The sequence below is a fragment of the Aplysia californica genome, unplaced genomic scaffold, assembly GCF_000002075.1.
Source record: "Aplysia californica isolate F4 #8 unplaced genomic scaffold, AplCal3.0 scaffold00265, whole genome shotgun sequence".
In the NCBI taxonomy this organism is placed as follows: domain Eukaryota; kingdom Metazoa; phylum Mollusca; class Gastropoda; order Aplysiida; family Aplysiidae; genus Aplysia; species Aplysia californica.
The window spans coordinates 730,211-743,103 of NW_004797535.1; the positions used below are offsets into that span (position 1 = coordinate 730,211).

General features: G+C 42.0%; 2 protein-coding genes across 2 annotated transcripts in view; both read right to left on the reverse strand.

The window, feature by feature from the left end:
* The window catches only part of LOC101848120 (putative inactive carboxylesterase 4), a 4,900-nt gene extending 2,393 nt beyond the window's left edge, over positions 1-2,507 (reverse strand). The window contains exon 1 of the mRNA XM_013083962.2: positions 1,736-2,507. Coding sequence (XP_012939416.2) covers positions 1,736-1,967 — 232 coding nt within the window. The 5' untranslated portion in view covers positions 1,968-2,507. The remainder of the gene's footprint in view (positions 1-1,735) is intronic.
* Positions 2,508-5,079: 2,572 nt separating this feature from the next.
* On the reverse strand, positions 5,080-10,080 carry LOC101845555 (liver carboxylesterase 1F). The gene is made up of 3 exons (XM_005100935.3): positions 8,920-10,080; positions 7,001-8,315; positions 5,080-6,009 (listed from the first exon to the last, which is right to left on the reverse strand). The coding sequence occupies exons 1-3, from the start codon at positions 9,149-9,151 to the stop codon at positions 5,850-5,852; spliced, it is 1,707 nt and encodes a 568-aa protein (XP_005100992.1). The 5' UTR covers positions 9,152-10,080; the 3' UTR covers positions 5,080-5,849.
* Positions 10,081-12,893: the final 2,813 nt, after the last annotated feature.

A 12,893-nucleotide genomic window follows, 5' to 3' on the forward strand; every position in this document is an offset into this window, starting at 1 on the left:
TCTTGTGAGCTCTTCAGTTTCATATCTAATTTTAATTTTAATTTTCATTTAAATTTTCATTTTCATTTTTTTGCACTTTTGAAAATATACGTGAATGTTCCTTGAAGTGAGTAAAAGAATAAAAATGGAAGTGAATTATACGATCGTTAAAATGTGCTGCGCAATCTTTAGATTGCCGGGCTATAATACGATCGTTAAAACGCGCAGCGCAATCTTAAAATTGCTCCGACCTGTAATTTGCGCGGAACATATTCATGTTCTTCAAGAATATTATGCAAAGCGGGTGGAACAATGATTGTAACACGGATTTGTGCGATATAAATGTCATATTATTCGTATTATAAGCGAACTATGTAATATTACGGGGGGGGGGGGAATGTCCGTTTATATTTGATAAACTTAATCATTCCATAGAGGTTTAATTAGTTGCTGGAATGTGAGGGAGGAAGGGGGCTTATTGAGGGGTGTGTTGTTCACATGCATCATCGTAATTAATGCGCTGTTCGAGATAATGATTATTGATCTTGAGTGCATACAACAAAAAGCAGAATACGCTAGTGGTTCCCAAGCATTTTTACTCCACGACGAGCTGAGACCCAAAATAATTTAATATTCGTCCAGGCGAGACATTAATTGATTTATGTACCTTTGTAGTAGGCTTACTGTACCCTCCATTCGTTGCTTCTGCTTTTGTTAGTAATTATTGATTGGTTCCGCCACCTTCGAGCACAGTGCATGAACAGAGTGAAGCCCACCGTACAGTATTTCTCTCTCGCTGCTGCCGAGATGTCTCTCCTGCATAATATTGTAACAAGTAGGTCAATGTCAATGTTGGACGGTGTTATTATTTTGTGGCCCTAACCATGATTTGGTGCAGATTGCGCTGTCTTGTGTAACTACTACTTACTACTACTACTACTACTACTACAACTACAACTACTACTACTACTACTACTACAACTACTACTACTACTACTACTACTACTACTACTACTACTACTAATGGCACTATTCTGTTGAGGTGTGGGTGCAAGTGAGGAATAAGGTTGTTGACGTTTTACTTGAGAAGCCGTGTTACGCTATTCAGTTTGTTAGTGTTTGAGCGCTTAATCAGCTGCTTGCACTGTATGCTTCCCGGGAAGCTGAGAATGTTTCGTAGTGTTCTATGGTCTGCTGGGGTAATAATATAGTGTTGAGCGCATAGAGCCTGCTGTTGAGTGGGAATACGCGCTATACAAAGGCTATTTATTATTATTATTGTTTTATTCAACATTAGGTAGGATATCTCATACCGGTAACATTTCTTGAAAAGTGAACAGGTAGCTCTGACCTGTATGGTCCCGACACTGACTACTACTGCTGCTGCTGCTGCTGCTGCTGCTGCCATTGCCGTAGTTGTTGTTGATGTGTGGTTGTTGCTGTTGCTGCTACTCCTGCTCCTCTTGCTACTGTACTACGTTTACTATCGATTGTGAAACTACTACACTACAACAACAACAACAACAACAACAACTACTACTACTACTACTACTACTACTACTACTACTACTACTACTACTACTACTAATACTACTACTACTACTACTACTACTACTACTACAACTACTACTACTACTACTACTACTACCATTGCTTGTTGCTGCTGCTGTTCTGCGTGCATGCATATAAAGTACTTCGATGTTCCTGTTGAAAGTTGGAAATAAAGTATTTTGTAGAACTAAAGGCCAGAACTAACCTAATTTGGACAAAAGTTTCGGCAAGGCAAATCGTAGTTCTCCAACCGGTGGTTTTGCGTATGGAATCCCCCGGAAGGCAAAATACGGCTGGCCTTTCTGATCATTCTCCCGAAGACCTTGGAATCTGCCGGCAGGGGCGGACACGGTGGGGTCGATGGCTTGACATTCCCTCACAAGAGAGGTAGTAAGCAAAACTAAGACGATGAACACAAGATGAACACGTCCAGCCATTAGAGAAGAAAGAAATGTACTTCTAATAAATTATAGTTTCCACGGGTAGCGCTATGTCTAACTGAAACTAGTAACTTCAGACACACACTTTGTAAAGGCCAACGAAGCAGTGGGGCTATCCGAATGCTCAGCAAACAAGCCCGGTTCAAAATATAGAACACACGATAATACGTTGAGCTTGAGTGCTGTTTAGGCCTACTGAAGTGTTGACTGATGTAAGTTTTACCTTGCTTTGTAGATTAAGACATCAAACCATTAATGAATTATTGTGTTTTGCACAAGAGTTGCAGTTACTGCAGATAGTCGTCAGACCAACTGTAACTTTTAACTTCAAACAGAAGAACACGTATAATATATCACAGACGATATCACGGTGAACCTATATGTTGTATACCGAACGGTTGAATGAGATTATTAGCTCGACCTTTCAGAGTTCTGCTGGCTGTTTCGATCGTTACATTTACGTTAAGCTCAATACAGTGGAAACTTCGACCTTGGACAGGAATTACCAGTGACCAGGTCGCGCGCCACACGCCTCGCACACACAGACAGAGCAAGATCGCTGAGTCATGTGTTTTGCTTGGCCGGCCAGACAGTTGCTTTGAATTGCAGGGTGATTGCTAGATCCAGATGTCGTTCTTTTACACTGTTCTCTTTTTGAAAGAGATGGGGTTTGAGGAATTCATACTTCATTTGATATTTGTCTTATACGATTAATAAACAACCTCCCTGCGCCGCAGCCCGTCTTTCCTCCCCCCCCCCCTTTTTTTCCACACTCCCGCCCATTAAAAGAAATAGCTTCAGTCAGCCATCGACCCGTGGCTTTTATGCTTGTGACCGTTCAGGACAGGTCCCCACTGTATGCATTATTCTTTCATGCTTGCTCGCAATTTTCTTATATTATCTACTATGTGGGGGCTCCCGTGGACGAGAGGTTACAGTGTTTGCCTCTCATTCAATAGGTCCCGGGTTCGAATGCAGATATCGACAGAAATTTTTCTTCTCTAAAGTTATCTCCTTTCACCTTCTTTCCTGCTTTCTTAAGATACTCAGTTGTCTGCTTTCGTCTCCACATTTTGCCCCCACCCCCTCACCTGTTTGCCTCCTTCCTCTGGGCCAATAACTCTTTCTGCAGTCTTTCTACTGCTACTCCTTGGCTCCTTCTTGCTGCTGTCTTTCAGCCACACCCCTGATCTTATGGTATGTAAGATCTACACTTAGCTTTCTCGGATAAGGGCGAAAAATCTCGGAGATCCCGTGGGCAAGATGTGCACATACATCCCTTGGTGGTCCAAAATCGATAAGAGAAGGCTTAAACCGCCACCCGGACAAAATTCACAATTTTCTATCAACTGAAAATGTTTAATGTGTCCGGCGTGCTAATATGACTGTACGCAGTTACGAGTGCCGAAAAGCACTTTCCAAGATATTTTAAAAAAATAAAAATAGATCTAGCTGCTATTAGACCAGTCAGTTTGTCACATAGATTTAAGACATATTATGTACAACACTCAACATTAAACCGCTAGCGTGGATGGTTGGCAGGTGCCCTGTTTTGAGCTCTATCATACTTATCTCTCTTCCTTTGTTGTGTTCCTTACTTTCTTGAAACAGCTCTAATTTTTGGCAGTAAAATTACCTAACTTTGTGGTAAGTGCAGAGAAAGATTGACTAAAATAGACCCCTAGCGATCTGGAAAACTCACATGTTCACAATCTGAAATGACTTCTGCTGTACCACATGTTTATTATGATGTCTATGCGTTAGTTCTGTGACAGTATCGTAACTGACACCGCTGGAGAGGCCCATATATCCGTAACTTGTAACCCTTGCTCCCACAAAAGGTCACACGTCATACTCAAAGGTACACTGATAACCTCACAGTCCTACAAGTGAACTGTTAGTCTTGCAGTCAGCTGACCGTTGAAATGAGTGTATTGAAGGTGCAATTCAATAAAAGCTATTCAAGAAACATCACGTCTTGCATTAAATTCTTTTATTGTTTCTGTCCTGTTTAGAACGATGCATCCTGTCACGACATGAGTAATTAATGAGTGTGTCGATTGTTGACATCCCCTGCTGGTCATTGTGGCAGTTCTCCGGGGCGTCAAAGACATGATCAATTAAACATACTATTTTCGAAGATAAAAACAACACGATATGACTAATTTCTTTTTACAAAAACCTGTAGCGCCCGTTCCCATACCCTCCACAGGAAATATCATGCTCCCCTGTTTCACTGCATTATTTTTCTCTTTTTTTCAGCTCTTTGTCATCCCCTTTCTATCCCCCATACCCCACCCCTCCCTTTTTTTCAACCCGACCCCCCCCCTCCCTCTTTTTCATGTCTCAAAATGTTTTACTCTCAATTTGGTATCTTTATTTTATGTCTTGTTGAAGCTCTAATCAGTTAGTCATGGCGTTTGGTATTTAGAGAACGGTGACCCAGAAAGAAGGGTTGCTATTAAAATTTCGTAGTACCTCGTTCACTAAAAGTAAGCGGATATAAAACTTTGGAGAAGGAAAAAACCCAGCTTGAATGGTTATAATGTGCACAAATCTGTGTCGTGTTTATTATCTTATTCTTAAACAGTGTGCTTAAAGAGCTTAAAAAAACAATCTTTAATAATATGTAATATTTATAACACTGTAAACAAAAGCATTGTTGTCCATTCAACTCAGACGTCATGCAAAATCGTAAATCTGTGTTATGAGTACATTATACAACAAACAATACATCTGGGAATAAATTAAGTGAAAAGTTTTACGAAAAGAGAATAAAACGGTATAAAAAAAACCCAACTAAAGATGATTCATTGTTTCGATAATAGCATACATTGAATAATTGTGGAGTTGTCTGGTATTTAAATACGCCAAACCTGCAATCAGATTCATGGAGAATAATAAAGCTGGACATGGGTGTGTGCCTGCGTGCACGAGTGTACGTATACGGGTTTATTTGATTGTATCTGTGTTTGTGTGTATGTTTGTGTGGGGGGGTGTGGGGGTGTGTGGGGGGGGGTGTGGGGGGTGTGGGGGTGTGAGTGTGTGTGTGTGTGTGTGTGTGTGTGTGTGTGTGTGTGTGTGTGTGTGTGTGTGTGTGTGTGTTTCTGTGTGCGTGTGCATGTTGTGTATGTGTGCCTATATGTATTTACTATTCCGCAGCAAATTTCTTTGTGAAGATTAATAAAATGTTATATTATCTTCACTGTCTTTGGGGAATCAATGAGTATATACCCAGTAAACACTATAGTATAAACTAGTAAATCTAATAGATCAACAAAAGCCATAAATCAGAAGAGCGTCCGTTTTCTCTCCATTCAGCATTTAAATCAATTTGGTCATAAGATTCGATCATGACTGCTTCAAAGATGACAAGATAAGAGACTGAGCGTTTATTTCACAAAGACTGTTCCCCTGTCCGATCAGCTGATTGACTTACAAACTGGTAGGCTGAATGTTCCTTGTTCAGTTGTCATCTTGAAATAAATGTACATGCTTGTCCCTAGTAACACACTAATAGAAACAGACTCACGTATTCCTAATAATTATTGTCTTGATGTCATAAAAAAGAACTGGCATACAGCTGTTTCCATGTAAAAATAAGTGTGCCGTACAGACCTTGCCTCGTTACATAGTCAAACGACTTAATACGCAAATAATATCTTATGCGGTTTCGTTGACACTCTTACAAACCCGTTGGTATGGCTTTTTGTTTTTAAAGAGCCAGTTCTCTGAGGCCTTCTTGCAAGAACCTTCTCTCATTCATCTGTTTCCTCATTGAAATTGAAGTAAAAATGCAATATGTCTCTCTGTTTTTATTCACACACTTATTAAACCTAATATCCTAAGAAATATCACGCGATTGTACAACTAATAGTTCTACAACTCAGTATGCGCATGTTTTCCCGGAACCGACTCCGTGAGTTCTTCCAGCCAGAATCTCCTCTTGTCAATCTCCAGTCCCTGTCGGACCTCCGCACGAGGTTTGAAGTCCAGGTACTTCATGTCCTCCACATTGTACTGTGGCCAGTCGGCGCTCCTGTAGAATGGGAAAAATAAGTACAAACAAAATGATTCCCTTTGTGAACAAACTGTAGCTCTCTGCTCTGGCACAGCCAGTAAAGAACTTGATCAGCCACACGAAAGTTTGAGGCCCGAATTCGTGTAGGGTCAGAACTTTTTTGCTTTGTTCAGCTTCTTTTTTAGCTGTTTTCTTTTTTCCTTAGTATTTTCATATCTCTTTTCACCCCCACCCCCTCCCCCCGCCCGCGCGCAATATTCCCTATCGAGTAATTGTGCCACCGCATGTTTAGAGAAAATAAAAATAAAAAGGTCTTTATAGTGAAACAGTTTAAAACTCATTCTCTCGACAAAATATACAACAGTGATTTCCTTCTCCATCAATTTTAGCATGTCTCTATTTCTCTATTGAGAAGATTGGCAGCTGAATTAAAATAAATACTTGGCCACAGAAAATGTATGTGTGTGTGTATATTTGGAGGGGGAGAGGGGTGCTCAGTCCATGCCTTCGTTCTGGAGCCGTGACGGTGTGCAGATTAGATGTCAAGAGGTACATAATAAAGCTTACCTCACAAATGCGTGAATTTATGTTGTGAGTTGTATGTGAGGGTGTGTCTGGATGTGTGTGTGTGTGTGTGTGTGTGTGTGTGTGTGTGTGTGTGTGTGTGTGTGAGAGAGAGAGAGAGAGAGAGAGAGAGAGAGAGAGAGATTGTTTGGCTGTGTGTAGACGGGTGCGTATGCATACCATGCTGCAGTAAATTTCTCTTTGCGGAGATCAATAAAATCTTACTTTTCCTCACCTTAATTCGCCTTACCGTACCTCAGCTTTCTTTACCTTACCCTACCTTACCTTACTTTGTCATATCTTACCTTTTCTTATCAATTTCTTATTCTATTTTATCGCATCTTACCTTAAATGTAGTTAAATTAAGTTATATGTCTGGTTAGAAGCCCAGATGGCATCGAGTCAAAAAACAGAAAATACCAAACAAGAAACTCTTAGGACCTACCCAGTTTTTGTGAAGTCTGCAATGATTTTGGAAAGTCGTGACTTGAGGTCCAAATCTTCGTCATCCATTCCTATCGTCCCATCAATTCCTTGTTTGAGAATTTGCTCTATCCTTTCAACGGACATATCAAACAAGTAACATAGATCTAGTCCGTGGACAATTCCCTTCTCTTTTCCTTTCATAAATCTCGGGAAGTGATTAAAGTGGAAAAGCCAAACCTTGGTATCTTTTCCTCTGGAGGCAGCGTCTATAAAATCAAAAGTAGGAATTTCAAAACTCAAATCACTGATTATCATTGTTAGAGTATCATCCCCGTATCGTCTGTCATACCAACTAACGATTTTGTCAACGATGGAGGTCGACACCATGGCGTCCATTCGGGACCGAGCGTAAAAGTTGTACGCTGAAGATAGTGTTTTTCTCAATAAATCTGCTTTTTCTTCGTCAGTAATATCGTCCCGGCTGTTAATAGCAATAGCTGAGGAGCTTCTCATAATGGAAGCTTCGTTGTTGTTAATCCCAACGAGGTATGATCTTTTGAAGAAACCTACGTCTTCCAAGTAACTGTCGTCTTGGAGCAGCTGTAAAGGTGGTCTAGGGACAAAGTCTTTGTCGACTATAGGAACGAAAGCAGTTTTGTCAACACGGAATGGCACGTACTGGGTGAAGTTAGACAAGGGCAGTTTGCGCAGACATTCTACCACTTTCCTGGTCGTGTCAGAGTCAGCTTTTTGCGAGGCGTCGCCTTCAAAGCAGTTGACACTGGCAGCGAGAGTTAAAGCATCTTTCTGAGGGTCAAGTGCTTTGCCGAATGCGGAAGTGGGGGTTCCGCTCTGTGGATACGCCTTAGAGAAAAGTCCTTTGGTGTGAGGGGAGATGGAAAGATACCCCACGGCAGAACCCCCCGCAGACTCCCCGGATATGGTGACGTCGTTAGGGTCGCCTCCAAAAGGCGCTATGTTGTCCTTGACCCATTTCAAGGCCAGTGTCATGTCCCAGAGCCCAAAGTTTCCAGGGCCGGACTGATCCTCAGTGCTGAGGAAACCAAGAACGCCCAAGCGGTAGTTGATGGTAACGAAAACAATGTCGTGAGTCGTCACAACAGTGCCTGTGTTGTACTCATTAGAACTCCCAACAATATACCCACCGCCATGTATGAAAACTAACACCTTCTTTGGAGACAATGGAGCCAACGCTTTGGTGTAGACGTTAAGAAAAAGGCAGTCCTCTTCACCTTGTTCCCTGTTTGTGAGTTTCAAAAACATGTCTGGCATGGGGCAGACGGGCCCATGTTTCGTCGCGTCGAATGTGCCGTCTGAAAAGAAACATTTATTATAACGATACTCTTTTACTTCTAGAACTCTCTGGTAGTGGGACACATAACGACAGGAATCAAAATGTTAGTGTTTACATGCATCGAGGGAGAGAGAGAGAGAGAGAGAGAGAGAGAGAGAGAGAGAGAGAGAGAGAGAGAGAGAGAGGGAGAAAGGGGGGGGAGGGGGGAGAGATATAGAAAGAGAAAGAGAATGGCAGAAAGAGAGAGAGTGACAGAGAGACATACAGAGAGTGAGAGAGTTGAGAGAATGAGAGAGAGAGAGCTATCTTGTACCTGATGCCCACTGCTGTTATACTTTCTGATTTGGTTGGGACCAATTCAAGACGTTGTACCACTCTACAGGCGTGGGCGTTATAATATTACAATGCTATAACTATAAACTAACTAATCGTCTGTACTTTATATTTCAGGTGTGTTTTGACAGTCCGAAGTCAATAGGATCAAACCATTCAAATTTCAAAGACCCCTGCCAGCCAGAGTAAGGGGATTTGCTTTTGTGCATGCGTAACGAACCTCGATATTTCTATTGAAAGTTGGAAATCAAATGCTTTCATACAGTAATACAAATCCAGCACCAACCTACCTAGTTTGGGCAAAGGTTCCGGCAAGGCAAATCGTAGTTCTCCAACCGGTGGTTTTGCGTATGGAATCCCCCGGAAGGCAAAATACGGCTGGCCTTTCTTATCATTCTCCCGAAGACCCTGGAATCTGCCAGCAGGGGTGGACACGGTGGGGGCGGTGGCTTGACAATCCCTCACAAGAGAGGTTGTTAACAAAACTACGACGATGAACTCAAGATGAGCACGTCCAGCCATTAGAAGAGAAATTAATGTGCTTATGAATTACGGTTACCACATCCACAGTAATCCCTCAGTCTATGGTCATCTGTAACGATTAACTTGAAACAAAAACACACGCAGCCCACTCTTAGCACTAGTCAACGAAGCAATGAAGTTCAATGTAGCCTTCCGAATGTATATCAAGCTAGCTGGGTTCAAGATATAGCACAGGTGATAACACGCTCAAGCTTAGCTGAGCTCAGACACAGTGAAATAAGCACCTCGTCAGCCGGCAGTCCTCTCCAGACGTCGTCGAAAATCGCTGATCAAAATTTAACAGGCTTGTTTTGCATTGTGCTCAACAAAGTAAGTAGATCTAGCGTCTTTCAAAACGCTGAGCCATCCCCGTGTTAGACCTGAGTCCTCCCCCTGAGGCGATGGGATAGAATAGATCTATTGTGTATAAATTGTGCCCTCTCAACTCGGGTTCGAGGTTTCTATGTCAGAATCTTCGATATTTTATGTTTAACCCTAGCCCTCAAATAGGGGTCAGACAGACTCCAACAGCCTGTTTTCATACTCAAGCATCACCGCCTGCCTACTGAAATAATTTCACAACCCCCCTGGCATGCCTCAACCATCCAATTTCCAAACCCAGTCTTGAATCTGGATTGTATACAGTTATTATGATGTTTGTGACAATTTTATTTTGCACATACCCTCTCAAAACACAATGGGGTATTTAGCGGAAACGTGGCTTTTGTGATTCTACAATCTGTTGGACGTGGCAGGTATTGCAGCGTTCATAGCTTTCACAGAGCAAAACCCTCTTTTGGAACGTCAACAAAAAGCACAGGGGAAGACGGCTGTTCTTTAAGCAACAGATGATCTCTGTATTCCACTTATACTACTTATAGAAAGACGTGCTGCTGCTGGAAAGTTGTGCAAAACAGTGCGCATGATTATTGTGCTGTGTGGTTCTCGTGGTCTAGAGATTAAGATGTTCGCCTCTCATTCAATACGTCGCTGGTTCGAATCTGGGTAGCGACGGAAAATATTGTTCTCTAAAATTTTCTCCTTTCACATCTTTTCTTTCTCTCTAACAATGTTTTGTTGTCTGTTTTCGTCTCCACATTCTGCCTCAACCTCCTCACCTCCTTTGCCCCCTCCTCTGGGCTCCTGACTCTTTCTGTAGCCTTACTACTGGTACTCCTTGGCTCCTTCTTAGCTGTCTTTCAGCCACAACCCTAATCTTATGGTAGGTGAGATCTTTACCAAACCTTGTCGGATAAGGGCGATAAATCTCGGAGGTCCCGTGTGCATGTTGCCCACGTTAAAGATCCCATGGTGGTCCAAAATCGATAAATGTATGCTTCGGCTGCCACCAGAGCAAAATGCAAAATTTCCTACTAACTGAAAAGGTTTAATGTGCCCCGCGCGCTCATATGACCTTAAGCAGTTGCGGGCGCCGTAAAACACTTACCAAAAGAAAAACTGATTTCCTCCACAACTACACCTCTAGTTGGCAAAAAGAAACGCTGTGCGCTTTGCGACCGCAAGCGAGACCGAAATCAAAACTGATAAGTGAACAGTGCGAAATTTCTGTGTGCCGGGCGCATTCTTGCACCAAGCGTATCTGTTTGACATGTCAGTGATGCCTACACCACCTACACCATGATCAAGTTCAATGTAATTATTTCATCAAGTTTCCGTTGTTACCCTCTGTTCTTGTTGTCTCATCTGTTTGGGTCCAAAATCCTCTTGGACCTCGTTTCTTAATTAAATGTTCCTTCAACTAGACCACTTTGGGACGCATTCTAGCAGGATTCGAACCACTACCCTTTAAATAGCCTATATAATATACTGTCAACCCGAGAAGCCATTGTACACCTGCAGTATTCAGAGTAAATAAAGTACAAGCCATATTCAAATGATTTATATATGTCTCGCACAACATTTGCTATTTATAAAACAGTCAACATGAACAATCTGGAAAACCTTTTTCATATTAAACAGCTAAACTGACCGCTGTGATGCCACATGATACGCGTTTGTCCTGTTGCAATATCCTCACTCACTCCAATACGTAGGCTCGGATATCGCTAAATCATTATATAACCTGGCCCCACAACAGCCCGCATACTATCATATCTCTAGATTAGGCCTAGGTACGGTCTCAAAGTAGGCCTGAAGTCCTGCAACTAGCGGTCTTTGTTAAGGCTTTGGGGGGGGGGGGGTAAGTCAGTCAGCGTTTTACACACCCTGTAGAAACAATTTAGATCATATAGAATGCGGGATTCGACCCAGGCTGCCAAGATCAAAAACGGACAAAAAGTTATACAACGTCAATGCAGAAATTTCGAGTCATTCGTTAGCGTTTAGAAACTCCCCTTACATGGTAATCGAAATTGTGTGCTCTGCCTGCGACTGCAAAACGCCTTATCGATACACGCAGACACAAGTAGATGCCCGCTGAAATTTACTGAGGCTGCAAGTCAAGAATAGAAGTATCTCCTCTTAACACTGAACTCATCAACTACTTTTGCCTTGCCTAGAACTATAACTGTACATCACTGTAAAATAAACTAAGCAATGGAGCAGTTTCAGTTAGGACTAAGCTGCACTGGGCCGTTACGCAAGTTTAGCATAATGAACGTCCGTTCGTCTCAGAATTTATCTCGGACAAGGACACGGTGAACCGTACCGTTGTATATGATACGGATTTTCATTCAGGCTTGCTCGCAACATCCCTTTAATTGCTATCTTACCAGCCTGTTGTAGCACAATACTTATTATGTACACGGTCAACACACACACACACACACACACACACACACACACACACACACACACACACACACACACACACACACACACACACACACACACACACATCAAGGAAGAAGTCATGAGGATAAATAATTTTCATTGAAGTGTTTATTTTTGCAGAGAAATATTCATTTAAAGATGAGCCCTTTAATTTCCAAATTAAAAAAATCTGGACATCATTAATACATGTAATTGCCACACAGATTACTTCCTGATACTGGATGCAGGGACAAGATCGGTTGTTAATGTTGGATGAACTGCTGAAGGAATCTGCTGCTAGATTCGTTCTACCGATTTCTCAAGTTCATCTAGCGTTTGGGGCTGGTCAGTTCTCGCTGAAATTGGTCTTTACTGAGGATACCGGAACTAAACGTGATTTATTTGTGATGCCTTGGTTTTTACCTAAGAATATTACGTGCCACAGTGATGCAGGACACAATCTGTCCTGGAAATGAAATCGGTGGATGCTTCGGTCTTGCCTTTGCATTGTAATCCGGCACCTGCCACGTCTTGGTCTTTCATGTGTCGTTCTAGACGCCTGGACACGTGTGCACAAATGCCGAAGGCTCTATCTGTGGATGTTGCGCCTTTGAGCCACATCTCGTTGTGTATTTCCAACCTGTGGCATTCCTAACGCCCTCCTATCCTTTTTCAATAGACATGACATGTTTTAAAAGCAGAAATATCGCGATATTTTATGTTTTTCGACATAAACACAAATAGAGGAAGTGAATTATAAGATTTTTATTCTAAATACGCGTACAAATAACTGCATAATGAGGTAGTTGACTGAATTTAATACCATAGAGTTATATCTCCTTTGCCAAGATTTTTTTTAAAAAATGGAACTTCTAGCATCATCTAGGCACTTCAGTGAACGTGCTCACTATGGCGTCATTTGGCTTCGGAAAGTCCCATAGGGTTTTGTTTCCGGACATGACGTCTCATC